Source organism: Oncorhynchus kisutch, linkage group LG13 (genome assembly GCF_002021735.2).
Source record: "Oncorhynchus kisutch isolate 150728-3 linkage group LG13, Okis_V2, whole genome shotgun sequence".
NCBI classification, from domain to species: Eukaryota; Metazoa; Chordata; class Actinopteri; order Salmoniformes; family Salmonidae; genus Oncorhynchus; species Oncorhynchus kisutch.
Genome location: NC_034186.2, coordinates 35,167,309 through 35,194,163, shown reverse-complemented (window position 1 = coordinate 35,194,163; position 26,855 = coordinate 35,167,309). Strand labels below are relative to the sequence as shown.

Sequence of the window (26,855 nt, the reverse complement as noted above, 5' to 3'; positions counted from 1 at the left end):
TCACTTATCGCAGGCATTTTGCTGATATCGTTATTTACGTTAAGTAGCCTATACTAGAGAAATGTTAAGTTTGAAATGAAATAAGTTTGTTAATATGGATGATGGCACAATTGATGGATACAACCATCAACCTAGTATGAGTAGTTTAAAGGATAATAAATGAATAAAACTGCACATTGTTATAAACTAATCGTCATATTTATTGTTATTACATATATTCAGGCAATGTATCGTAATATCCATATCGCCCGGCTCTAATGGCGTGCCTGCTGAGGTCTGTGGCCTACTGGCTAGAGTCGATAGATTTTGGTTATGTCATTGAATATAAGATATTGTTATTGCCATGTTTGGAGTGATAAATTATTACTCGCCTTGAATGCCCTCAAGGCAATATCATATAACAACTCTAATTAAGATATAAAACATTATTTATCACACTTGTCAACATGAATGTAGTACCATGGGTTTCCCCCAAATTCCCAGTAAGTTTACACCGATCTATGGAAATGCTCTTAAATATCCCCAAAGTTGTATGGCTCATTTATCAATAAATACACAGTACAGTGAAGTTCATCCGCCTCCACACAAATCAGCTGCTGTCCACTGTAGGCTACTAAAACTAAATACTTTACCACCAGCAAGACAGACTTCTGCTCAGCTTTCTTTTATTATTGCTGTCAGTGTCAATTCTTAAATTCAAATTTGGAGCAGATAATGTAGGCCTACTATTCGACGTCAGATTGTGGGAGTAAAAAAATTGCAAGGAAGTGGGAAGGAGGGATCTGTGGCGTGGAGGGTTGTATTGGTTTGTAGGACGCCTCAACTACTGTAAAAACGAAGGTTTATTTTTCAAGCCTGTCATTACAACCAAATATGAGGGTAAGAATTTAACACTGTCGCCGATTGAGATGACTAGAGTCTGAGTTTGGACATTTTTCGCACTTCAAAATTGCACACATAGGTGTCAACATCTGTGGGCAGGTAGGAAAGTAGCTTTACATCCGGAAGAACTCGCAATACAGGTTGGCTGCATACGTTTTACTCAGCGGACTCAATGGCAACACTCGTAAACTAAGTTTCCAAACACGTGTCTGATCAACTGGCAGCCTCTATCAATAGAATAAAATGATGGATTTGAGAAAAAAGAAGATGTATGTCTTGGTGGACGTGATGTGCGTGGCAGTAGGTAAGTAGCCTACAGTAGCGACAGTGCATCAATTTCACACTGCGCTTGAACATATAAACGATTCTATAGTCTGCACAAACTCAGATTTGAGTTTTGGACTGATGAAGTACCAATTGATGTCAAATAGAACGGTTATCCACCCAGCTAACAACAAACGTAAACACAACTTTAGAGCACTTTCCTTTGAGTCTCAAGTTATTACCTAACGTTTTCATAGGAACGTACCAGTTATGTGCAAGACATTTTTCAAAAAGACCATTCCATTATTGTCAAATATACAACGGGTGGGTCTAATCCTTATAGGCTACTCTTACCCTACTGTAAAGAAAGCTGGTTCAACAGCAATGTGTCCGGTGTCTTTCTTATCTTATCCTGGCCATTCTTTAGCCAAGTAGCCTATCCATAAAAGGTTTATAAATATATCTACTCGTGAGGCTTTTGCGTGACATCGGCCTACCTGCAGTGCATATTTGTATTTATTAAGGATCCACATTAGCCAAGGCTGTAGCTATTCTTCCTTGGGTCCAGCAACATTATGGCAGCTATATACAATTTAAAATATTACATGATGTTACATTTCATAACACTTTTCACAACACATTAAGTGTGTTCCCTCAGGTCACTCTACTATCACATATCTACAATACAAAATCCATGTGTACGTGTGTAGAGGGCATGCTAGTAGTTTAAACAGACACCTCGGTGCATTCAGCATGTCAACACTTCTTACAAGAACAAGTAGTGATGATGTCAATCTCTCCTCCACTGAGCCATGAGAGATGTACATGCATATTATTAATGTTAGTACTCTGTGTACATTTTAAGGGTACTCGGTGCTGCCTGTTCTCAGCCAATTGTAGTTTCCGAGGTCTCTGTTTGTGGCACCTGACTACACAACTGAATATTCGTTCAGGTGTGACAAAACTAGAAGCCTGTAGGACCTGCCTTGTTGATAGTGTTGTTAAAAAGGCAGAGTAGCGCTTTATGATGGACAGACTTCTCCCTATTTTAGCTACTGTTGTATCAACATGTATTGACCATGACAATTTACAATCCAGGGTTACTCCAAGTAGTTTTAGTCACCTCAACTTGCTCAATTTCCACATTATTTCTTACAAGATTTTGTTGAGGTTTAGTGAATGATTTGTCCCAAATACAGCCTGAAGGAGGAGAGATTACTAGAAATGAATTTGGTTGACTCTTTTAACTGGATTAATTGTCAGAGTAGAGGACCTTGTGCATTTTAGGTAAAATAACAACCCAATGTTTATATCCCAGGACAAATTAGCTAGCAACAGCAAGCTAGCTAGCTAAATTGCCAAAACGTTTAATGCTTTTTGACCTGTCCCCAAATTAATGTAATTGGTTCAGAGTTTGTTTTGATATTTAAACTTGCGTGTCCCTATTGCGTCTGGTGTGGGTGGACAAAATCAACATGCAGACGCATGCACGTGTGCAGTCTGGTCAGCATGTAAGAAATATTGCCTTGTTATTCTGTTACCAAAAACCCACATATCTTTAAAATATTTTCTATTTTCTCTCACTCATGAGGAGGGAGGATAATGAAAGTTCACAGAAGTAACAGGTAAAGGTACACCTTTTAGTGTCAATTTTGTTGATTTATTAAATCTCAATACACGGGGCCTCCCGAGTGGCAGAAAGGTCTAAGGCACTGCATCGCAGTGCTTTAGGCGTCACTATAGACCCGGGCTCGATCCCGGGCTGTATCAGAACTGGCTGTGATCAAGAGTCCAATAGGGAGGCGCACAATTGGCCCAGCATCATCCGGGTTAGGGGAGGGTTGGCCGGGGGGGGCTTTAATTGGCTAACCGCGCTGTAGCAGCTCCTTGTGGCGGGCCGGGCACCTGCAGGCTGACCTTGGTCGTCCGTTGAACAATGTTTCTTCAGACACATTGCGTCTGGCTTCCATTTTAAGCGGGCGCGTGTTAAGAAGTGCGATTTGGTGGGTCATGTTTCGGAGGGAGCATGACTCAACCTTTGCCTCCTGAGCCCGTTGGGGAGTTGCAGCGATGAGACAAGATCGAAATTGGAGAGAAAAAGTTGATAAAATACAAAAACTCAATATCTCACCATTGGCAAATCTTTTTTTATTTATTTAAGCTATATTAAATCAAATCCAGATAGTTATTTATTTTAGCGGGTGACAAATCATAGATTCGATAAGATTGACAGACGTAGTAATACAAATGGCATATTTAAGGAGCCTCCAAAGATGCTAATGCAGCTCCAATATACTGAGAAGTATTCCCTTTTTGGTGGGAGGGAAGGGAAAGGAGGAGGTTTATATGAGTTGCAATCTGGGAGGGCTCTTGGGAAATGTTTTTTTTATTTTTACATATTCTATGCGGATTATTGATTACTCATCTAAACTCAGAAAAAAAAGAAACGTCCCTTTTTTAGGACCCTGTCTTTCAACGATAATTCGTAAAAATCCAAATAACTTCACAGATCTTAATTGAAAAGGGTTTTAACACTGTTTCCCATGCTTGTTCAATGAACCATAAATAATTTATGAACATGCACCTGTGGAACAGTCATTAAGACACTAACAGTTTACAGATGGAAGGCAATTAAGGTCACAGTTATGAAAATGTAGGCCTTTCTACTGACTCTGAAAAACACCAAAAGAAAGATGCCCGGGGTCCCTGCTCATCTGCGTGAACGTGCCTTAGGCATGCAATAAATTGAAATGTCCGTACTGTGAGACAGGGAGACAAGACGGACAGCTGATCGTCCTCGCAGTGGCAGACCACGTGTAACAACACCTGCACAGGATCGGTACATCTGAATGTCACACCTGCGGGACAGGTACAGGATGGCAACAACTGCCCGAGTTACACCAGGAACGCACAATCCCTCCATCAGTGCTCAGACTGTCCACAATAGGCCCGAGAGAGGCTGGACTGAGGGCTTGTAGGCCTGTTGTAAGACAGGTCCTCACCATACATCACCGGCAACGACACTGGACCAGACAGGACTGGCAAAAAGTGCTCTTCACTGACGAGTCACGGTTTTGTCTCACCAAGGGTGATGGTCGAATCTGTGTTTATTGTCAAAGGAATGAGCGTTACACCGAGGCCTGTACTCTGGATGCCTGATTGATTTGGAGGTGGAGGGTCTGTCATGGTCTGGGACGGTGTGTCACAGCGTCGTCGAACTGAGCTTGTCGTCATTGCAGGCAATTTCAACGCTGTGCGTTACAGGGAAGACATCCTCCTCCCTCATGTGGTACCCTTCCTGCAGGCTCATCCTGACATGTCCCTCCAGCATGACAATGCCACCAGCCATACTGCTCGTTCTGTGCATGATTTCCTGCAAGACAGGAATGTCAGTGTTCTGCCATGGCCAGTGAAGAGCCCGGATCTCAATCCCATTGAGTATGTCTGGGACCTTTTGGATCGGAGGGTGAGGGCTTGGGACATTCCCCACAGAAATGTCCGGGAACTTGCAGGTGCCTTGGTGAAAGGGTGGGGTAACATCTCACAGCAAGAATTGGCAAATCTGGTGCAGTTGATTTTGACCCCCCCTTTGTTCAGGGACACGTTATTCCATTTGTTCGTCACATGTCTGTGGAACTTGCTCAGTTTATGGCTCAGTTGTTGAATCTTGTTATGTTCATACAAATATTTACACATGTTAAGTTTGCTGAAAATAAACGCAGTTGACAATGAGAGGATGTTTCTTTTTTTGCTGAGTTTATTTACTTTTAAAGGGGATTGTGCTCACTAATTTTGCAACAAAGTAACAAAGCATTTTCCAAATGTAATGGTTAAGCTATCTAGGCTTTCCTGGAATTAACAGGGCATAAATAAAATAAATAAAAAGCATACTAGTTTTTATATTTTAAATAGGAAAGGAGTAGATATTGCCATGCTCCAGGAAACTCGTATAAGGAAGGATTATATAAACAACTTCCAAGGTGGCTGCCTTTTCTTCTGCTAATAATAGAACAAAAGGGGTAATTGTGTTTCGTCGTAATCTCAAATTTCATATATTAGACCAAGCCAATGATCAAGATAGAAGGATTGCCTATGTGAAATGCATTTTTTTCTGGCAAAGGAAAGCTTTTATTTCTGCATATGCCCCCAATACTCACAATTATTTATTTTGTTTCTTTATCCAAAATACTTACAGGAATATCTGATTTCCATGTGGTCTTGGGTGGTAACTTGAATACTACACTCAATCTTACAATTGATAAATCTAACAAATCGGGTATCGCACCACCACCCACCATAGCGTTCTGAAATATGGTCTTTGGACTAGCAGATATATGTAGAGTGCGTAATCCACAGATGAAAGAATATATTTAATATACAGTATAAGAATATATTTTTACTCTGCTAGGCACCGATTATTTAAGGATTGATTACATATTTATCGCATTTAGTGCATCTGTGCTGAACAAAAATATAAACGCAACAATTTCAACGATTTTACTGAGTTACAGTTCATAAGGAAATCAGTCCATTGAAATAAATAACTTAGGCCCTAATCTATTACTTTCACATGACTGGGCAGGGGCAAAGCATAGGCCCACCCAGTTGGGAGCCATGCCCACCCACTGGGGAGCAAGGCCCAGCCAATCTGAATGAGTTTTTCACCACAAATGTATTTTTTACCCCACGAGTGAGTTTTACATATCTCTAACGTTCACCCCAGCTCAAGTTTTTTTTTATACACGTGATATCAGAATCACTGTTCCAAAATGTGATTGTTATTAAACAGGACAGTTAACCTGCGTTGCCCTCAAACCAAGGCACGCTGCCTGCTAATTATCTATAGGCTGTGTTTCAACTTGTCAGTTTCAAATGATTTTTCTAACAAGTTTTTAATTTTCTAACAAAAGTTTGAGTTGAGGTGTGTTCCTCTTCATTAATTCACATTTCACTGTTGAGGACAATTTATATTGAGGCTTTACTGATCCGGACAAACTTCTCACTTCAACGAAAGTCCCAGCACTTCCCAAGTGTTTCCCCAGATCAAATAGGAAGACATTTGCGCATCTCTAGTCAGAACAGGCCTTGTGCTAACTTTTTCCCCCTGGCACATTTTCTGGCTGGCGCCCACATTACCTTTTTGTTGTTTTCCTTACAAATAACAACTCTGGACATATGTGCATTCCTGTCAAAGTAAGTGCATTGTTTTCTGTATATTGTGTTTATACTGTAACATACCGTATGCATGTATGGAGCATAGTGCATTTACTGTTTTATTCACATGTTTTCAAGTACTGGTGACAAATCATGCTTTCCAATTATTGCATAGATTGTAATGTACACATGAAGTCTAATACTTTTTCCAAGGTTATGCTGATTATGATGAGCTAATGCTTAGCTATTTGACAGCTATGTGTGGCACCATGTTTGTTGACGTCATACAATGCATTCTGGTTGTCACGTAAGCGTCTGTCAGACAAAAGATGTTATAAGAAAAACAAGGTGAAGGGATAGTTCACTCGACATCGTGCAGCCTAACAATGTATTAAGAATCTAAACATATAGCCCAATGTTTGTATCACAACTAAAGTTACATTTAATAACACTAAATTAAGCATATAGGAATACCTATTTCTTTAACTGCTCAACACAGAATAGCCGCATGTGAACACTCCCTCAAATTGTTTGGAGAAAATATCATTTTTATTTTATTCAGCTTTGTTCAATTGTGTTCTTCATACTATAAAATAATGCTACGGAATTCTAAGCAAATCTAAGCAAGTCTACTAAATGAACTAGTGTAGCCCACAGCCATTTGGCATAGCCAGATCAGGACCTATAGCTCACAGCCATTTGGCATAGCCAGGTCAGGACCTAACATAAGGACAATTCAGAGTATGCTATTCTGTTCTTCTGAAGAATACTACATTTTCTTTATATCATGCTTATTTAGACATTTCTAAAATAAATAAAATTTTATAGGTCACATACATGGTTAGCAGATGTTATTGCGAGTGTAGCGAAATGCTTCTGCTTCTAGTTCCAACAGTGCAGCAATATCTAACAAGTCCACAACTACCTAATACACACATCTAAGTAAGGAATGTAATAAGAAAATATACATAAATATATGGATGAGTGGCATAGGCAAGATGAAATAGATGGTATAAAATATAGTATATGAGATGGGTATGATTTCAAGTCTGTATGTTGGCAGCAGCCTCTGTGTTAGTGATGGCTGTTTAACAGTCTGATGGCCTTGAGATGGAAGCTGTTGTTCAGTCGCTCTGTACCAGCTTTGATGCACCTGTACTGACCTTGCCTTCTGGATGGTAGCGGGGTGAACAGTCAGTGGCTCGGGTGGTTGTTGTCGATCTTTTTGGCCTTCCTGTGACATCGGGTGCTGTATGTGTCCTGGAGGGCAGGTCATTTGCCCTGGTCAATCTTAAAAAAGCTTATACTTAACTGGAAGTCAACCAATCCTCCATTGTTAACGCAATGGGAAGGTCAAATGCTTTATTATTGTGGGTGATATTATCCAAAAAAGGGCAAGTGTGTGGGCGACGGAGAGAAACAAAATGGTGCAGTTTGAGGCAATGGGGCGTAAAGTGGTGTGGGCGCTGGAATAGGGGTGTGAGTCTGGGCAGGTGTAATGTAGTTGATGTTTGTATGATGATGTTTGCATGTATATGTTTTATGTTGTTTATACAATATTAAATAAAATCCTACGCCCCAAAAAATGTATTTGGTAACGGAATTACAAAAACAATTGTAACGGAATTACTGCAAACGAATGGCTACAATTGCAAATCATAATAGTCCACAGTTGGGTCACCTTATACATACTGTTATATTCAGCTCATAGTGTCACCTTATACTGTCCTCCCTTCCACTGGCATACTGTTATATTCAGCTCATAACTGTTTTCTTTCTGTTGTCTGTTGGTGAAACCAACAGTTAAAACAGTCTGTCTGGACAACCCCTCACTCTCTTACTGACACCTCTCCCGGCTCTTACTGTCACCTACCCCGGCTCTTACTGTCACCCATCCCGGCTCTTACTGTCACCTACTCCCGGCTCTTACTGTCACCTACTCCCGGCTCTTACTGTCACCCATCCCGGCTCTTACTGACACCTCTCCCGGCTCTTACTGTCACCCATCCCGGCTCTTACTGTCACCTACCCTGGCTCTTACTGTCACCTACCCCGGCTCTTACTGTCACCTACCCCGGCTCTTACTGTCACCTACCCCCTGTCTATCCATGTACTGTAACCAGCATCCTCACCCACCAACACTGGACGTCCATGGAGGTAAACTATTTGGTTAGTCCACCCTGGCCTTGATGTTAATGTCCACCGACTGGACCAAATCTGAACCTATCATAGATGTGAAATACACGTTTGGACAGCACATTACAGTACAGCTGTATTGTACTGCACTGTACTCTACTGTGCTCTTCTGTCCAAACTTGTGAATCCACTTCACTTACTGTAGTCCAATAGCCAAAAGAGATTGTTTCAAACTCAAGGTGCCATTTCGTAGCTGACACCACATTCTTTCTGCAGACATCTTTGGATCTTAAATCGTAGCCGATTATAAATGTTTTTGGAAAACGTGGTCTCATAAAAACCTCAGGGAAAAACAAAATACATTTTTTAAAGGATTGTCAGTGGAAATTGTTCAAAGTAATCCAAACCACATCAATGGTTTGTTAAACTTTTGAAATCAATGTTTTTTTTTTTGTCATATATTTTGAGGCGAGTCAAAGCGTAATTCCGTTATCCTGGAATTACCCCTAGGCTATAGCTTGCTTATTATGAACGTATCTCACACGTACCATACAATTTACGGCAGCCTAATATTTTTTTATTTGTGGAGTACGGACAATATGTTCCTACGCTGCCCCTCCTTCTCCTTGATAGGCTGCTGTGCAGTGAGTGCTCCGCACTGCTAGTTCTTGTTTCAGCAACTCTCGCTTCTTTATGGCAGCATAACTATGAAGATTATCACAAATAGTAGGCAGTTTCAAACGACTTAAGGAATAATAGAGCCATCTGGCTACTTTTCAGGCAGGGGAGTGTAAACAGCATAAAACCACACAGGCCACACATCTAAAATACATGCAGAAAATATATAATAAAAAAAATATATTACAAAAATAAGTATTGAACCATTATCGGGCAATAAAACACGCATAAATCTGTACAGGACACACATCTAAAATACATGCAAGAAATATTCAAAGGCACACCACATAAATCGTAAACCATTCCAGGAGCAGATTATGAAGAGCATGTTCTGAGAATAGGCCTATCCCATCTACATCCCTGCTAGTGATAACACAGCTAGCAAAAAACAAGCAAGTCATCAGATATCGAATGACCTTGCATTTGGACTTGGAAGAGAATTATTTGCCCTTGCGTATACAAAGCAGCTCTGTTGTTGAATTCTTCACGTCAGGCTTGAAAGTCCTTGTAGGATGTAATCATTTGACTTTTTCCACTGTTATTGAATCACAGTGGTAAAACTACAAAATTCTAATCTTGGAATTTTGTGACCGCAGCATTTAGGTCTGTATAATTTGCATATTCAGACCCAATGCAGATAAACTCCATTGCTAGAATGTTAAAGATTTCACACCCCAGGTAGCTGGGATTATATTGTCGTGATCCCTTAACATGTGATGCGCTTGATGTTTGACAGCAGTCAAACTCAGATTACACCCACACACCATGGCTGTTATCGTTGTTATTGGTTTTGCATCGTTCGTTGATAATTCTCATTCCCGTGATGGGCCATTTCCTTCTGCACTGACTGGGTTTGAGCTTCCTGAAACTCTATAAAATCATGCAATGTTTGTTTATGGAAATTTGATATGCCTCCCTAGTTTCCTCAATATTTGGTTTGCCCAAAATCTCTCAAGGAATGTGCCTCTTTTCCACACGCAATTCCTTTTCAAGGATATTGAAGCAGCTTGACAGGCCAGCTGCTTCAATATTGAATTACTTCACTATGAACTCTGGCTGGGCATTTAAAGTGCAGGTTGTGACAATGAATCAATTATAGTGAAAATGTTCCAGTTATTTTAGGCGAAGCTAAATAAATACATAGATTGTTGGATTTTGACCAATGACAACAATCATCCACTCTGACTTCCTCATTATTATTTAGCACATTGCCCATGTCTTCCAGGCCCATTCAGTCCTTTTGCGTGAGTGTGGTTGGGGGGGCTATGATAACTGTAAACTGATAACTGCACTTACCATTGGCAGACTATGATTTCGTGATGGTCTGGCCTTTGGCGGTTTTTGGGAAAGCCTTTCCATCTACCAGAATACTTTTCATTAGCATCATCGCTAACGGCTAGGCAAAGTGGTAAACGGGCTCACCACACACAGGGAATTCTTATTGGCTCTTCAGAAAGTTACAGGGAATACGAACCGCTGATGCATTCTTACGAACTTGGCCAAAAATATATTATTTTTCAATACATTTGGTTGATTAAGTTGAATACATTTTTTTTATATTGTTGAATTCCATTTTAATGTATGGATTGTGTGATTCCGTCCACGTTCTCTGCATCGCAGATTTTATAGGGCCCCAGAGAGGAGAGCGCAGAATGGGTAATGCTGTTGGGACCTGCTCCAGAGCAGCATCCCCAGCCTTTCAGGATATGATCCATCCCACCATGGGATTTCTCCAGAAGTGAGAACATCAGACCGACTGCTACGTAGAGAGTCTCGCTGGCTCACCAATCCTCCTAAAGCCCACCATGTCACAAGCCTTGGCTTAAAATCTCTAGGTCAAATTTAGAGGACCCACCTCACCCCATGCACCCTCCAAAGAAAGGAGAAGTGAGTCAAATCCATGCTCCTGATCCTAACAAAATAGTTTTTAGGCATGGAACACACCCGTTATGGTGTGGCCTTAGTTCCACCACAAAAATGTCTTCATGCATTCCACTGCCCAATTCCATGGCAATACTATGATGACAATGTTTTTGCTGGCTTTCCCGTAGGACATACATTGTTAGAGTTAAGAATGAAACTGAATCACTACAATGGTGTGGGGAAGTTGATAAAAAGGGAGTGTGCAGTGGTGTGGTCTGTAGTTTAATTATTAAAGGTTACTGTGAAGTGTGAATGAATGGTAACAAGCCAGAACCGCAAAGAGCTGCTAGCCATTCCCCAGGGTTAGCTCTCTCTGCATGGTCTCTCTGCAGGTGTGCTCTCAGACCAGGACTCAGGCTGTGTTCTCTAAAGCTGGACCTGGGGTTAAACGGACCCTGCTGCTAATGCCTAGGGGTTAGGTTGAGTTACCATGACAACACAGTTAAATTAAAAGTAGAGTGGAATCATTGGAACTCAATTCAATATCAGAAATCATTATCTTTCCAGTTCTTCATGTCAGCACTTGCTAATTGGTCAATGTAGTCGGGTAGGGGTACTTACATTTTTGGAATACTCTGGAACCTTCAGTGTTCAATTTCGGACAATGATGAGTGTTTTTAAGATTATGAAGCAAAAATTCACCCCAAAAAATGAAGGTTTGCAATAAATAAATAGTTTATAAACGTAGGCTATTATTCCATTTAAATGACATTATTCTAAGCTGATGTGTTCTTAAAGGCCCAGTGCCTAGCCCAGGTCAAACTATCAACAGCTGATGTGTTCTTAAAGGCCCAGTGCCTAGCCCAGGTCAAACTATCAACAGCTGGTGTGTTCTTAAAGGCCCAGTGCCTAGCCCAGGTCAAACTATCAACAGCTGATGTGTTCTTAAAGGCCCAGTGCAGTCAAAAATGTGATTTCCTGTGTTTGATATGTATCCACACTGAGGTTGGAATAATACTGTTAAAAAATGATAATGCCCTGTTAGTGTAAGCGCTGTTTGAAAAGGCCGCTTGAAATTTCAGCCTGTTTAAACCAGAAAGAAAGAGTTCCAAACCTCTCTGCCAATAACAGCTAGATTTCACTTTTCCCCTCCACACTCAGACCACTCCCAGAGACATTCCTGTCAAAATGAGTGTTTGAGAAAATGCTCTTTACTAAGAAGCATTTTTCTTTTTTTTGTTGAAAACAATCACAGAAAGGTAATTCATTGTTACCAAAAAATTATTTGATATTGAGATAAAAACAGCTGCATTGGACCTTTAAGGTAGGTGAGGTGTGTGATTAGTAATGACAAAGAGGCAGGTTCAAAGTCACTAGTTGGAGGCCTCACAAGCCCCTTGCTTTACAACCAGGGAACACCCATACCAGGATTTCACTGTGGGATTAGATGTTCCTTAAACAAGACGCTATGCTTCAGAGAGATTTCTTTCTCTGTCTATGTCTTAGATGGCCTCAGCGGCTAGTAAGTCATCTATAGTTACCTGTTTTGGGCGATACTCAAATATCTACCCTAGTTTAAGCTTGAGTTTGAAATTTAATATAGGCTCCTCACTCCCACCACTCTCACCCTCTCCCTCTTTCTCTCCCTCTCTTCTGTCTGTGTAAACCTACACTCAGCACAAATAGACAGTGGGTGTTGGCTTATTGCACAGAGGAAGGGCTGGGTTTAACTTCTCCCTGTCTGAAGTGTTCATAGGTAGCACTACAAAGAGGCCAGCAGAGCAGAATAGCATGGTCTACATTTACAGCTGTGCTCTATGCACTCCGTTTCAGGCCATATGAATCGCTTTGTGCTGTTTCTAATGAATGAAGTGTATTCCGAGCAACGTATGATGACTACATTTCCTCCCCAGCAAGGCGGAGGTTACACTCACCACACACACTCTCCAGAGGGTTATGTTTTTTTCTGCTGTGATTTTATTCCCTTGTTGTACACTAATCAAACACAGAGACAGCTGAGAGGACAGAGGATATGAGTGAGTGTATGACTCAGAGTTGTGTTAGGTCTCCACATCCATACGACCCCCCCAAGGGCTTGGCCCGGTTACTGAGGAGAAACGAGGAGGAGTCATCTGGTTTGCCATGGGACTTGGGGAGATTTGCCATGGTTTTTTTCTCCTTCTCTCATACTCAAAGGCACAGCATTGTTAAGCAGAGTATCCTTGGCAGTACCAAGGAAATGAGTGCAGGACAGCAAAGGAAAAGCTGTGCTATCAGTGAATGACTCGGTGTGCCTTCTCCTTTGATGAATGCCACAAGGGGAAGTTTATGGCATTTCATCTTAGTGCCATCTGTAAGGAAGCTTTTCTCTTCATGTTAAATCAGATTTGACTCAATAAAATGTTCCCATGTACTTTGACCTGACTGCGCTTGAGTTTCAAGTGGTTGAAAGAGGCTTGTGAAGGAAACTATGTAGCTTGTCTCTGGGGATTCAGGATTCTCATCCAGTTGGGTTGTGAAAAGGCATTGTCATGAGTTCTCAAAATGTTTCCACTCGATGAGAAATGTACTGATGACAGCACAGGAAATGATTATCCCAATTTAGTTATGTTATGGAAACTGAAGACATTTCAATGAACAGTAGAAGAGGTGGACTAACACCCTTAGATGGGTTTGTGTGGTGAAGTATTGTAACATGGATTTCACAACATATGACCATATAAACAGTATCTACATTTGAGGGATTTAATGTTTTTTTATACCATGAGCCTACTGTACTAATATATCTAGCTCCCAGATGTATAATCAAAATATGTGTGGCCTGGTCTATTTGTTTGATCTAACAAAAGTCAGACTATTCTCCAGACCAGATTTAACTGCCCTCCATCCGCACTACTTGGTGCTCAGAATGCGTAAATGATGAGGAGAGCAAGAGAGCAACAGTGGGATTAGAAGGCAAAGGGTAGCAGGATTTAGTGTGACTGACAGGGGAAGTTGGGCATTCCTCGTGTGAATGAGGTTTTACGCCCAGCACATACCTTCCACATTAGTCAGTCTAGCCAAGGTCGACTGTGGTGCTGGGAGAAGGACCCTGGTCCACACATTACACATTGGGTGAAAGAGAGAGAGAAATAGAACGAGTATTGGCATTAAGAGGAAAGGAAAAAGAGATGCACTGGAGGAAGGAGAAAGAGAGTAGAGGCACTGAATGAGAGACAGAGAAGAGTCACTGGAGAAAGAGTCACAAGATGACCCTCGCAGTGTGGAAAGACAGACCATCCAATCCCAATAAAGCAGAGAGCGTTCTAGCACATGGCCCAGCTGTGACCCTGTTTGGAAAGCATTCTCTCCAGTCTGAACCAGTCAAGTCAAAAATAATCGGCACAAAGGACAGTGAAATCCCGGGCTGGATGTTTTAATAATTTTGTCTGGCCTTCCTTAAAGCAGTGCAGGTTCCATAGAGTAAAAGGCAGGGACAGGCTCTGGTCTATAGTGCAGTGTCAGTGTAGTATCAGGTGGAGAATGCTTTTCTAATTAAATCTGTTGGGCAGTACAATGATCCAGGTGTTTGAGTCCAGGCTCTGACCCCTCCATTAGTTCACCCAGGGGCATGAATTTACATTTAAATTCCAATGCAAGATTTGAAAAAGAGCAATGTATTTTCAATGAAGACTCTGGTTCTTTTGCTGGAAATTTTATTCCCTTCCTGAATTGAAAGGGCATTGACACCAATCCTGCCCTTCACTGTGCAGAGAGATAGAGAGGATGTGATGATTTTCAGTGGCTCTTAGCTTCCAGTAAGATTATGGCCACAATCATCCCATGTAATCAGCTGTCTAAAAAAAACCTGGCTCCATTCAGACCTCTATATTTACAGAGTGTGAGAGTGTGGGAGGACACTTGGATTGAAGGAATGACCGAGAGTGAATGAGATGGAGAGACTAAATAAGAGAATGAGGGGCACAAAGGAGGAGAAATTAGTGGTGTGATGGAATATAATTCATTTCTGTTGCTCAGCTCAGAGAGGCCAGGTAGTTTAATCCCTCTCTATCGCTTATGCATATCCAATGGCATTGAGCAGGTGCTGGATAGCTTTAACTTAAGCTTTTGTTCCATGTGTTTGTGTCTAAACCCTCGTCTTCAAGAGTCATTTGCCTTACCCCTCTCTTGTATTTCTGTTCCGCAAGACCCCATTTTAAGAAGCATTGAAGATGATTGTGAAGGTCGAGGAGAAAAAGGAGCATTCGCTTCTCAAAGTGTGACTAAAAGCTATTCAAATGGGATTCCTTAATCTGAGGCTGGAAATGTGAACTCCTGCTTCCTGTGACTTCAAAAGGCCTAAGTATGGGCTCAAATAGGAGATCTTTCACAGGCAGCATTCCCAGCAGGGCCTAATTTCCTTCCAACTGTAGTGTCAGGTGTTTTCATGGTCCTCATGGAGCGAATACACTCCTTCAAACCTGCTTCCCTCTATTATTCTGCCTTTTCCCGTGAGGACTTTCATTTGGTCGGTTAAAAGACCGTTTCCTTCTTTCCTCCTGTAAAGATGCAGTTCACTGTCAATTTGGGTGGTGAAACGTTCTTGTGGGATCCTGGAGACCTATTTTTGTCTGTTTTTGCCTGGTCAGTGTGGCTGTGTTTGTTTTTGTCTGTCTGTGTGCATGTTTTGGGGCTCAGAGGCTTGGAATTCTCATCCTATGTAGAGGTTTATTAGACATCCCTACTTCACAACACCAGACTAGATATTCATATTGAATTTTAGATTTGTCTCATCTGTTAAAAGTGATGTCTGCAGTATAAATGCAGCGTTATGAGTACAGAATATAAAGATGTACACAACCTAAGAAGCCTAGGACTGGGGGTCGTTTTAAGCCAGCTGCACTGCCTACCCCCTGCCTACCCCCGTACACCATGGCAAAGCATTCAGGGATTTCTACCCAATCTACTCTAACGGCAGCATGAAGGAAATTATGGTTGCCTCTATATCAAATGAAGTGCTAGATCCAAACTTGAGATAGACTATGTGCAACTTTCATGCATTGATATTAATGGAAGAGTTTTGTACAAATATTTGAGTTGTGTGTGCTTGTCTCAGATTCAACCCTGACTCTCTCCCCTCCTATGCCCTGAAACTTGTTACTTTTATCTATTTTAAAATGACATTCCTCCATCTTTGATATTCCCTCCATCTATCAGCTTATTGGAACCAGTATTTCAACTTACATTTTCTTTTGGAATTTGCATCACATTTTTCTCTTACTTAGCCACTACTAATGGTCCTGACCGACTACTCTGTAAGATTGTTTTAAAAGGATTGCAATTGCAGCACGGATTTTGTTACACAGCATCAAGCACAAAAACCATTTTACCATGACTTCCACCATGCTGGAGGTCCAGACCAGTGTTCAGGCTCACAGTACTTGCTGTATCTATTCTAAGTTTACTCATATGGGCTATGCAAACCAGATACATGCATCAATAAGCCTTGAGTTTTCCAGCATTTCTATTCTGTTTTCGATTGCCTGCTAAATGTGAACATTCCTACCAAATAGGATTTTGTATTTAATGGCTGTGTGTGTGTGTGTGTGTGGAGACTGACATGAAATCTTTCTGTCTAAAACATTTCCCACTGTACAGTAATGACAGCCTTGCACACAGTAGCCCTCAAGTTTGTTTTTATTAGACATTTACGGCCATGTATATTCCCGGTAAATATTGTTTTACTGAATATACTTGAGAATTTTGACAGCTGGTGCCAATCCAAAGCAAGTTACATTATGAAAGATCAAGAATATGTTGTAGAAATGTTCAAAGTGACTTTAATGATGAACTCAGAAGTGAAATGGTGATGATAGTTAGTGTCCTCCAGAGAGCTCATCAGCCTATCCTGATTAAGTTACACTCCGCTCAGATGTTTGGAACAAAACAATGGCAAAACATTCCCCCAGAAACCAAACACATGTTATCGTGGACACTGGATCTGGGGGAGATGGAGGAATAGTCACAATAGCTAAGAAACACTAACCTCTTGTCCTCCACTCTTTCTGTGATTAGCTTCCAGCACTGTGTGGACTTGGAGGAGGAAACGGAAGCTGGAGACATTTGTTCATTCACACATTCTGGTGTGATTCTGTCTGACTTTGCCCATGCCTGCTGGAGGCAGGATTTTTGGCCAATGAATTGCCATTCAAAAGCCTCATCACAATTGTCCCACAATGTCCCTGCATCCCCTCAGGATGTTATGGATGGCCACATTGTCTTATGGCACCACCAGACAGGATGGTGGTGCTGAGGGCCTGGGGGCATTGAGACTTATTCTGGGGCTCTATTCCCTCACAAGGCCTTCTTCCACTGTGTAAACACTGCCACAACAGCTCTGTACTGGTGGGAAACATGGAGTGGCTGGTAGGTGGGCTACAGCTGCTGGTGTTGACACACACGCTAATGGTTGGTGCTGGTTGGGAACAAAGGCTTGCCACTTGGTTCCTATATGGAATATCAGCCAGTTAAGTGGCACCTGTTTGGTGGTGACACCATCTGTGGTGCTCATAATGGTGGGTGCTAGCATTTACATGTAATAAACATAAATTTCTCTTGAACTAATATCAGAAGGCTAGCAAGGCAACGGACCCTTTTTGTAGATGTACAGTGCCTTCATAAACTATTCTCAACCCTTGACTTTTTCCACATTTTGTTGTTACAAAGTGGAATGAATTATGTTAGTATTGTGGAGTAACTACAATGTTGTTGTTTATCCATCCTCAGTCTTCTCCTATCACAGCCATTAAACTCTGTAACTGTTTTAAAGTCACCATTGGCTTCATGGTGAAATCTCTGAGCGGTTTCCTTCCTCTCCTGCAACCAAGTTAGGAAGGACGCCTGTATCTTTGTAGTGACTGGGTGTATTGATATACCATCCAAAGTGTAATTAATAACTTCAACATGCTCAAAGGGATATTCAATGTCTGCTTTTTTTTTACCCATCTACCAATAGGTGCCCTTCTTTGCGAGGCGTCGGAAAACCTCCCTGGTCTTAGTGGTCGAATCTGTGCTTGAAATGTACTGCTCGACTGAGGGACCTTACAGATAATTGTGTGTGTGGGGTACAGAGATGGGTTAGTCATTTAAAAATTCATGTTAAACACTATTATTGCACACAGAGGGAGTCCATGCAACTTCTTATGTGACTTGTTAAGTATGTTATTACTCCTGAACTTTAGGCTTGCCATGACAAAAGGGTTGACTACTTGAATACCTGCACACTGACTCGGTGACTGGTGCCCCTGTATATCGCCTCGTTATTCTTATTGTGATAGTTTTTATTCTTACTTTTTATTTTAGCCTACTTGTTAAATACTTTCTTCTTCTTGAACTGTCACTGTTGGTTAAGGGCTTGTAAGTAAGCATTTCATGTTAAAGTCTACACTTGTTGTATTCGGAGCATGTGGCAAATAAAGTTTGATTTAAATGCTTATTGACTCAAGACATTTCAGATTTAAATTATTATTCATTTCTAAACATTTCTAAAAAACAATTCTACTTTGACATTATGTTGTATTGTGTGTAGATCAGTGACACAATCTCAATTTAATCAATTTTCAGGCTGTAACACAAAATGTGGAAAGAAATCTCTGAAGGGACTGTAGCTTTTATGAATCTCATCTTCTATCTCTAGTTGAGGTTTCTCTCTCCAATGTTTGTCTCATTGTGCATTTTGTCGTGTCTGAAACCTATTAGCAAGGTTAGACGGTATGACACAGTGTACACTGATACGTCTTTATCCTGTAGCCATTTGTTCATTCTCTGAGGAACACAAAGGCTCTAGTATTTACTGTTGTCCTTGGCATCCTCCACACAGCCAATGGCTCTCTTTGTTTAGAGGAGGAGGGTGTCAGTTAGTTAGTAGGCACATTTTCCGCATAGCCATGCAAATGTAACCAAACAATGCCGTTCCTCATCTCATGTGAGGTAGGAATCATGTCAACCAGACCACACATGACATAGATAGAGGTAGATAGATATACCCTGTTCTTCTCTAAGCTTATTCCTTGTCCAAGTGAATGTGTCCTCACCACCTTAAATGTAGTTTGTCCAGAACATTCCCTGCCTGCGGTGCAAATGTGTTGACTTCTTGGCGGCAAACCAATCTATGATTGCCAGCCTGCCAGGGACAAATGAAAAGGGCTGCAATGCTGAGACTGGAGTTGTACACACATAAGCTAGACAGATGTCTTCAGAGAGCAGAGAAACCCTGCCGATTTAGAGCCTCAGCTTTACTAGCACTGTCTAAGATCCAACATTATTATTTTCATCAGTTAGCTTCTCAGTGTGGCATCGTTCTCCTGGCTCTATCTGTTACTCTGCCTGGAAACTGGCCTGGAACTATGTCATTAACAGGCGTGCTTCAGAAGGGAGGGGTGGGATTGAATGAGAAATGTATACTTTTGAAACTACATTTTTCAGTGTAATGTAGTATTTGTCTTTCATTTAGTATGCAGACTCATGGCATTTCTATATGCTCAAGGCTGTCTGCCATCCTGGGTAGGGGAGCTGACTGGAGGGTTTCAGGGTGGGGAGAGTTCACACATGCCCTAGGTCTTTGTTCCACTCCTGGTTTTACACAAAAGAGCTCCAGGCTTGTAAAAAATACATTCCTAACAGTTGTGCCAATGAATTATTTTTCACATATCTCTTTTAATTTGCACACTAGGAAGAGCATTATTCATTAAGTGAATCAACAGGAACTACAGTAACAAATGTGTAATGCCTTCCTCATGGTGTGTTTGTGGCTTTGCATCACACATCAGTCATGTCCAGAGTGTGTGTGGTGTTGGAGATGTTTCCGAACGTCTCAAGGCCATTTTCCATCCACTCAGTAACCTTGAGCGGATATATTTGTTTGTGCACACCACCACATCAGTCAGTTTTCTAAGGAGTAGCACTGGGGTGGGGGTGTACATCTGAGTCTACGTTTTTTTTATTTTTATCCCTTACTGTGTGGATGTACCATGACATTTCACAGCCTACGTCAATGTGTGCTGAGCTCTGCTTTGGTATGCGGTGCCTTCCTGAGCTATGAATGTAGTATATTTTCAGGACAGCGTTGTTCCACTGAAAAAGGTCTTTAGGAAAGAAGGAAAAAATCTACTCAGAAAACCTTGAAGAAACATTTAACCTCCCAGATTGAATAGTGATGTAATGTCTGGGTTTCTGGAAATGGAAAATATCTGTTATTTCACAGATGGAATGCTCCCATAAAATGTTTGTATGTTCGCTTGGATCAACAGCATTATCTGCAGTCATTCCCGGTGTACTTTATCACCCTTTATTATAGGAATAATCAATGTTGGTAGTTGAAGTGAATTAATGAAAGAAGAAAAGAAGAAAAGAAAATTCACATCCTGCTGGTTCAGGTGCTGGAAGGAAAAAAGTGTAGAGCATATCAGTGTTGCGAACAGTTATAAAATTCTCTATTGAAGTGAATTAACGAGTTGCCTGTCGTTTTTCTCTTCTCATAGCCGCTCTGCCCTTCCTCATCATGACTGTTGTGTTCCGGCCCTACCTGAGGGGTGTGTACTGTGACGATGAGGACATCAAGTACCCCCTCAAACCTGACACCATCACCCACGGCTTGCTGGCTGCAGTCACCATCTCCTGCACTGTCATCATTGTGAGTCCCTCCCTATACTTTCCTTGCTGACACCTAGGTGAGCTAAATAACATCTACTACACTGATTACAGACCAGTCTCTCACAAACAGCCATTTCTATAAGCAGCCAGTGGACCAGATATTAGCTGTCATATTGGAGTGTTGGATGTAATTTAAGCCTCTTTCTCTCTTCCAATAGATATCATCAGGAGAGGCCTACCTCGTCTACAGTAAGAGGATCCACTCTAACTCTGAGTTCAACGGGTACGTGGCGGCACTCTACAAGGTGCTGGGTACCTTCCTGTTCGGGGCAGCTGTCAGCCAATCACTGACGGACCTGGCCAAGTTCTCCATCGGACGGCCTCGGCCCAACTTCATGGCCGTCTGCAACCCCAAGGTCTGCAAAGGCTATGTGCTGGAGATCAACTGCACTGGCAATCCTCAGCACGTCACTGAGTCCAGGTAGTTACTTAAGTAGAGGGTGTCAGGGAAATATTGTTGATGTGTACATTGCTCAATGCCAGTGGTTAGTGCTGTACTGGAACCAATGCCTGCATACGCTGCAGGACTAGATCCGGGGTTGGTGACCACTGCTTTACGCTATGGTAGAACAACACAGAATACATCCACTGTGTCCTCTACATAGCCATGACAGAAAAAGGTTTTAACAACATATTTGTTTTCGCCCTCTATTTTCCAGGCTGTCCTTCTACTCCGGCCACTCCTCCTTTGGGATGTACTGTATGCTGTTTCTAGCTGTGAGTAAACTACACACACACCCTCATATTCAGCAGTCTCAAGGGGAGTCAATTGATGCAATGTCTCTCCATTTGAAACAGGATTCATGGGGAAAATATGAAATGCAGAATAGGACAGGATAGACAGAGAGGGATTGTGCACATATAAGGGCAAGTCAGAAGTTCAGCTGAGGAATTTGGACACAAAGGCTAATGCCCTGCTGGACTGGACTGTTATTGACTGGAGATGAAGGCCCGTGTTCTGTTTCTAGTAATCCAGTTCAAGTGTGCTGGGCCTTGTCTATGGACAGACAGAGCAGGCAGGCGCCTCGAGCAGACAGCCGGCCCTCAATGCCAATCAAAGCAATTAGTCATTGTTTGGTCATGTCACAGGCCCTTTGATGTTCCCTAGTATACGTGATTCATATCTCCTTGTCCCTACAAGTGTCCTACAGTGTTGAATGCTGAGATAGAATGTGTGTGTGTGGTAGGAGGGCATGCATGGATGCCAACTAACACACGTACTGCGGCAGGAGCCTGGTAGAAGCCCAGAGAAATGAGCGCGCCAGATAGACATTCTGGCAGCAACTCTCCTCTTCTGTGAAAAGGGTTTTCATTCCGTAGGCATAAATTAGATCAACATTCAACACCTTTTGACACTTTATGCAAGTTGAAGCATACCAAATCTGTTTTTGCTGGGAAGTTGATTTAGTATGAAAAGGCAAACTCTTTAAAGATACATTCTTGCCTTTTAAATGTTTGTCTACATGTACTGATGATGTGATGGTTAGCATTGTGAAATAGCTAAACAACATGCTTTCATATTACATAGCCAATTGAAGAATGGACTTGCACACTGTTTACATGAAAGAAACATTTACTAACAAATGCTGTGTTTCAGACATTCATTGAGGCATGATGGTAGGCTTAGTGTAACTGGGGCCAGTTTACAGTCAAATAACATTGCCTTATTTGGTAAGATGGTTCACTACAACACAAAAACCACAAATGACCTCAATCAGCAGTAAAGGCACATTTTCTACAAAAACAGCTCTACTTATGAGAGAACTAAAACATATCCTCCCTCTCTTTCTCTCTAGTTGTATGTCCAGGCGAGACTGAGGGCTAAGTGGGCAAGACTCCTCCGACCCACAATCCAGTTCTTCCTTGTGGCTTTTGCGGTGTACGTGGGCTACACCCGCGTGTCTGATTACAAGCACCACTGGAGCGACGTTCTGGTGGGCTTCCTCCAAGGCGCTCTCATCGCCATCCTCAACGTGAGTGTTGCCTGCTGACTTTTTATTGTTCCTAGTCCCCTGTTTTGATCAAACCTCTTTCAGCAACGCCTTTTGGAAGTCTCGGAGACGTGGGGGATACATATTGAAAAGCGAAGCCTCAGTTCGTATTTCAGACTTCTGTATGCAATTAGGGACCCTCCCAGACCCAATGTTTTATGATGTCTCTGGCCTGGTTAGAGAGCTGGAGGGGTTATGCAGCGCACTGTGTGTTCCTGTCAGATGTGGAGCAGCTGCATGGTGCCCTCCACAACCAGACATATACAATCATACTTTCTAGCCCTGCCCTTGGTCCTCTCACTTTGTCTGACCCATACTATGTCCCTCTTCTCTTTACAGGTGCGCCACGTATCAGACTTCTTCAAGCAGCGCCCTCCCCGCTGCTCCAGCCAAGAGACGGCTGAGAGCGAGGAACTGGAGCGCAAACCCAGCCTGCAGATGGCCGATGCAGAGCACAACAACCATTACAGCTACCCAGGGCCTGTGTGAGAGGGGCCAACCCAGGGGCCCCCAGACTATGTCAACCACTCTCACCACAAACTCCCACAAACCACTGGGCTGAGTGAAGGGGCTGCACACAATACCAGAACCCTCTATGGCCTGAGTGCACCAGCCCCCTTCCGAAGACATGACTCCCTCTCCCCACGAATGGGAGAGGACTTTTTTTTAAATCATGAATGTTTATCATGGTTGATGTTCACAAACATTTTTTTTGTATGTTTTTTTTTAAAACTTTATTTTACACAATAGATTAGGAGAGAGTACCAAACATTCACATTAGAAAGAAAGAGACTGTTCTCTGAGGAGATTAGTTTTAGTGCACCTTAGTTGGAGGAGTAATCTGAACTTCAGTGGAAGTTTGGGATTGATATGTTGAATGTTTCACCTATGTGACATGGAGTGCAGAGAGTTAGAAATGTTGTTGATTGTGTAAGCTTTCCTTGGATGTTCCAGAGTGATATACCACTAGATCACAAACAATCACCGCAAAAATTTGGCATAAAGATTTTAGAATTTGGAAATGAGAAATTCAGCTTTTAGCTATGCCATTCTGGCTTCCCTATTTTTTAAATATAAATGTTTTAACAGTAACATTGCTCCTTTGGTATGAATTGAAGGTATTTGGAAGGGCCTTCTAATTTATTTTCTATTATAAACTGGGTGGTTCGATCCCTGAATGATATCATATATCAGACCATATACAATGGGTATGACAAAACATTTATTTGTACTGCTCTAATTATGTTGGTAACCAGATTATAATAGCAATAAGGCACCTCTGGGGTTTGTGGTATATGGCCAATATATCACGGCTAAGGCTGTGTCCAGGCACTCTGCGTTGCATAGTGCATCAGAACAGCTCTTAGCCGTGGGATATTGGCCGTATACCACATCCCCTCGTGCTTTATTGATTAATTATAGATTACTTTATTCTCAAGGTTGGAAATGTCTATACTAGCGCTGTTCAGCTATTTTGCAATCACGATCACCCCTGTTAGCCACTATGAGCCACAAATACTGTATCTTCTAATATTGTGACATTTTTCATACTGCATGGAGAATGCGTGTAAATATGCATGTAAGTATGTTGTTTTTTTCTCACATGTACATGTTCTCTGGCCCATATCAAACCAGTGCCTACCTGGACTAGTGCCCTTTAAGATTGCCACAAATGGATCAGATTCCAAGTTCACAACGCAAACCAGATGCCTTAACATGAGCCTTTAAGGGTTGTAAAGATACATCTTACCATTCGAGTCATTTGTTGCAAGCTGTTAATACTGTTCTGTGCAAAGTTCAAAGATTGGACTGGACTGATTGAGCTAATTTGTGAAGAAGTGCTCCTGTACACTGACTGTCCGGCCTGGCCCTGCTTGGCACAGGAGGACTGACGACATATCAGTCAGCTGGTAGTGATTGTGAGGCTCAGAGAGCTGACTGAGAAGTGACCTGTGACTGTGGAATGGCAAGGGCCTCCTGCGGAGACCTGGTCCCTACGGACTTCCAGACTTTTAAAAACTGCTTTGAATTCCAGAAATGAGAACCACCTGGAGCAGCTTCAGTGAAGTGTTGTTGTTGTGTAACGTCTCAGCTGTGTATTACTGAATCCCCAGACCAAATTTACCCATCAAACAATAGTATGAAAATGTAATGGTGTTTGAGTCACCTCCAGGTTTCCATCATAAAAGGCACTCGGTTAGCCTTGTTCTGGGTGGTGTGTGTTTCATTTGTAATCAAACTATTTCCATTAGGATTGGTGCCTTCGAATAGGTCCTGGTTGGCCATTCTTTGTATGTCGAACATGATGCTGTTCTGTACATTCATCTAGCCATAGCTGTTTATGTATACACAAAAGGACTCTAAATAAATACCAAATATACATGATGTTTCAATGTCATATTTTCATATTGACTAAACAGCTGTGTCAAACTGTGACCTGTCAGGAAGGTCTCTGGTTAGCTTTCATCAAGGTTTAATCTTCGATTTATGCATAATCTTGACACATTATTTGTCATGCATTCCATTCCACATTAAATAAGTTTGCATTCCAATGAACTAATTCGGTCATTAGGTAATCAAATAATTAGATACCACGCTGGTTTCACTCTTGCGACACAAGTATGGGATAGGTGGTGGGGCTTGTGAGTTGTCACATTGTTTCTGAGTGATTTAGATCGTGATGAGGATGGTATAATATCAGCGTGCGATCTTGTCTGGGCATACTCCAGCTAGCTTGAGTAATCATGATTCCCAGCCGTTCTCTCGATTATTTCAATCCCTCTGCACTGACATATGAGGTGGCATGTCTCACTCAGAAATTATGTTTTGGTTTAATTCACAAATGCACATAGTAACTTGTTTTCATCCATTGATAAAGGATTGGTATCTGCTTTAATGAGTATTGTTTGGAGAGAGAAAAGCCTGACCATATAATTAAAATCCCTATGAGCCTGACATCCCTCCTTGTTGACACTGGAATTCCCATGAGTAGGGGATTTCTAGTAGTTCTGCTACTACCATGGTTTTACTGTCTGATTTCCTGTTCTTGTGTGAGGAGGGTCTGTTTAGGGATTCTTCCGTGTCCTCTTCGCTGTTTGTGTGCACTTGGCCATGAGTATTTTCACTAGCCATTGTATCCTGTGTACATTAATGAGATGAATAGGGACGTAACAATCATGAATGGCTGTTGGGTTTCTGTTGTTAGCTTTGTTTGTGATGGAGTACAGCTTTGGAGATGCTAACTATTCACAGGACACCTTAGGACGCTTCAACTGACATTTCCGGAGCATTTTGACATGGCAGTAGCAATATGAGGTTATCCATTCGATTTGTGCCTGAGAGCCCACAGCTTTGCATAGGATGCTATCTATGCATGGCGTGAATATAGCTCAACTGGCCATATCCATGATTTACGTGGTTCTAACTTCGAGACATCCTGTCGCGTGGCTGCATAGCCCCAGCTCTGTCCTGCTTTACAAGTTCAGTACAAAACCCCCTTGACTTATCCCTGGCTTTTCAGCAAGACTAATTAAAAACAAGTGCCAGGGATTGGGAGAGGTCAAGCAAGACTCCCCTACCCCCTCATGGAGAAGGTCCGTAGAATGGGACGTCTCAACCAAAATGAACACACATTTATATTGACATGAACATCAGACCCCAGGGACATTTTTGCAAGTCTTATTGGCAGCTCAAATGAACACCACTGTCACCCCTCATTTAAAACAATATTAGTCACTTATTTTGAAAGTCCTACTCATGTATATACAGTAACTTGTTTTGTGTTTCCAAGCACTGAGTGAGAGGCTACCGACCTGTAGCTGAAGGGCTACGACATTTTAACCCCTTATTTCAGCATTGTATTAAGAACATTCACAGATCTGACTGGAGGTAACCGCTTGACAGACATGACTGTGCTAACCTTGCAGGTGTGCATGTATTATAAAAATATCAATATGAATCCAAAATACAGGCATCATAATCATCATACATGACTAATAACACAGCAATTCACACAATTCCTTAAAACCCATCTGAGCTCCAAAGGCAAAAATGGTCCAGGAGTTGAGATTCTGTGAATGGCTCCGGGCATGGTGAAAATGGTCCAGGAGTTGAGATTCTGTGAATGGCTCCGGGCATGGTGAAAATGGTCCAGGAGTTGAGATTCTGTGAATGGCTCCGGGCATGGTGAAAATGGTC

At 41.9% G+C, this 26,855-nt stretch overlaps 1 protein-coding gene across 2 annotated transcripts; it reads left to right on the top strand.

Moving 5' to 3' along the window:
- Nucleotides 1-746: 746 nt before the first annotated feature.
- LOC109902527 (phospholipid phosphatase 2) lies at nt 747-25,043 on the top strand. Of its 2 annotated transcripts, none has more exons than XM_020498949.2 (6): nt 747-1,186; nt 20,496-20,647; nt 20,826-21,088; nt 21,327-21,384; nt 22,464-22,640; nt 22,998-25,043. In XM_020498949.2, exons 1-6 carry the CDS (start codon nt 1,126-1,128, stop codon nt 23,145-23,147), a joined length of 861 nt encoding a protein of 286 aa, XP_020354538.1. In that variant the 5' UTR covers nt 747-1,125; the 3' UTR covers nt 23,148-25,043. The 2 variants fall into 2 exon arrangements, with proteins under 2 accessions (XP_020354538.1, XP_031641962.1); XM_031786102.1 differs by having other exon boundaries at nt 749-879.
- Nucleotides 25,044-26,855: the final 1,812 nt, after the last annotated feature.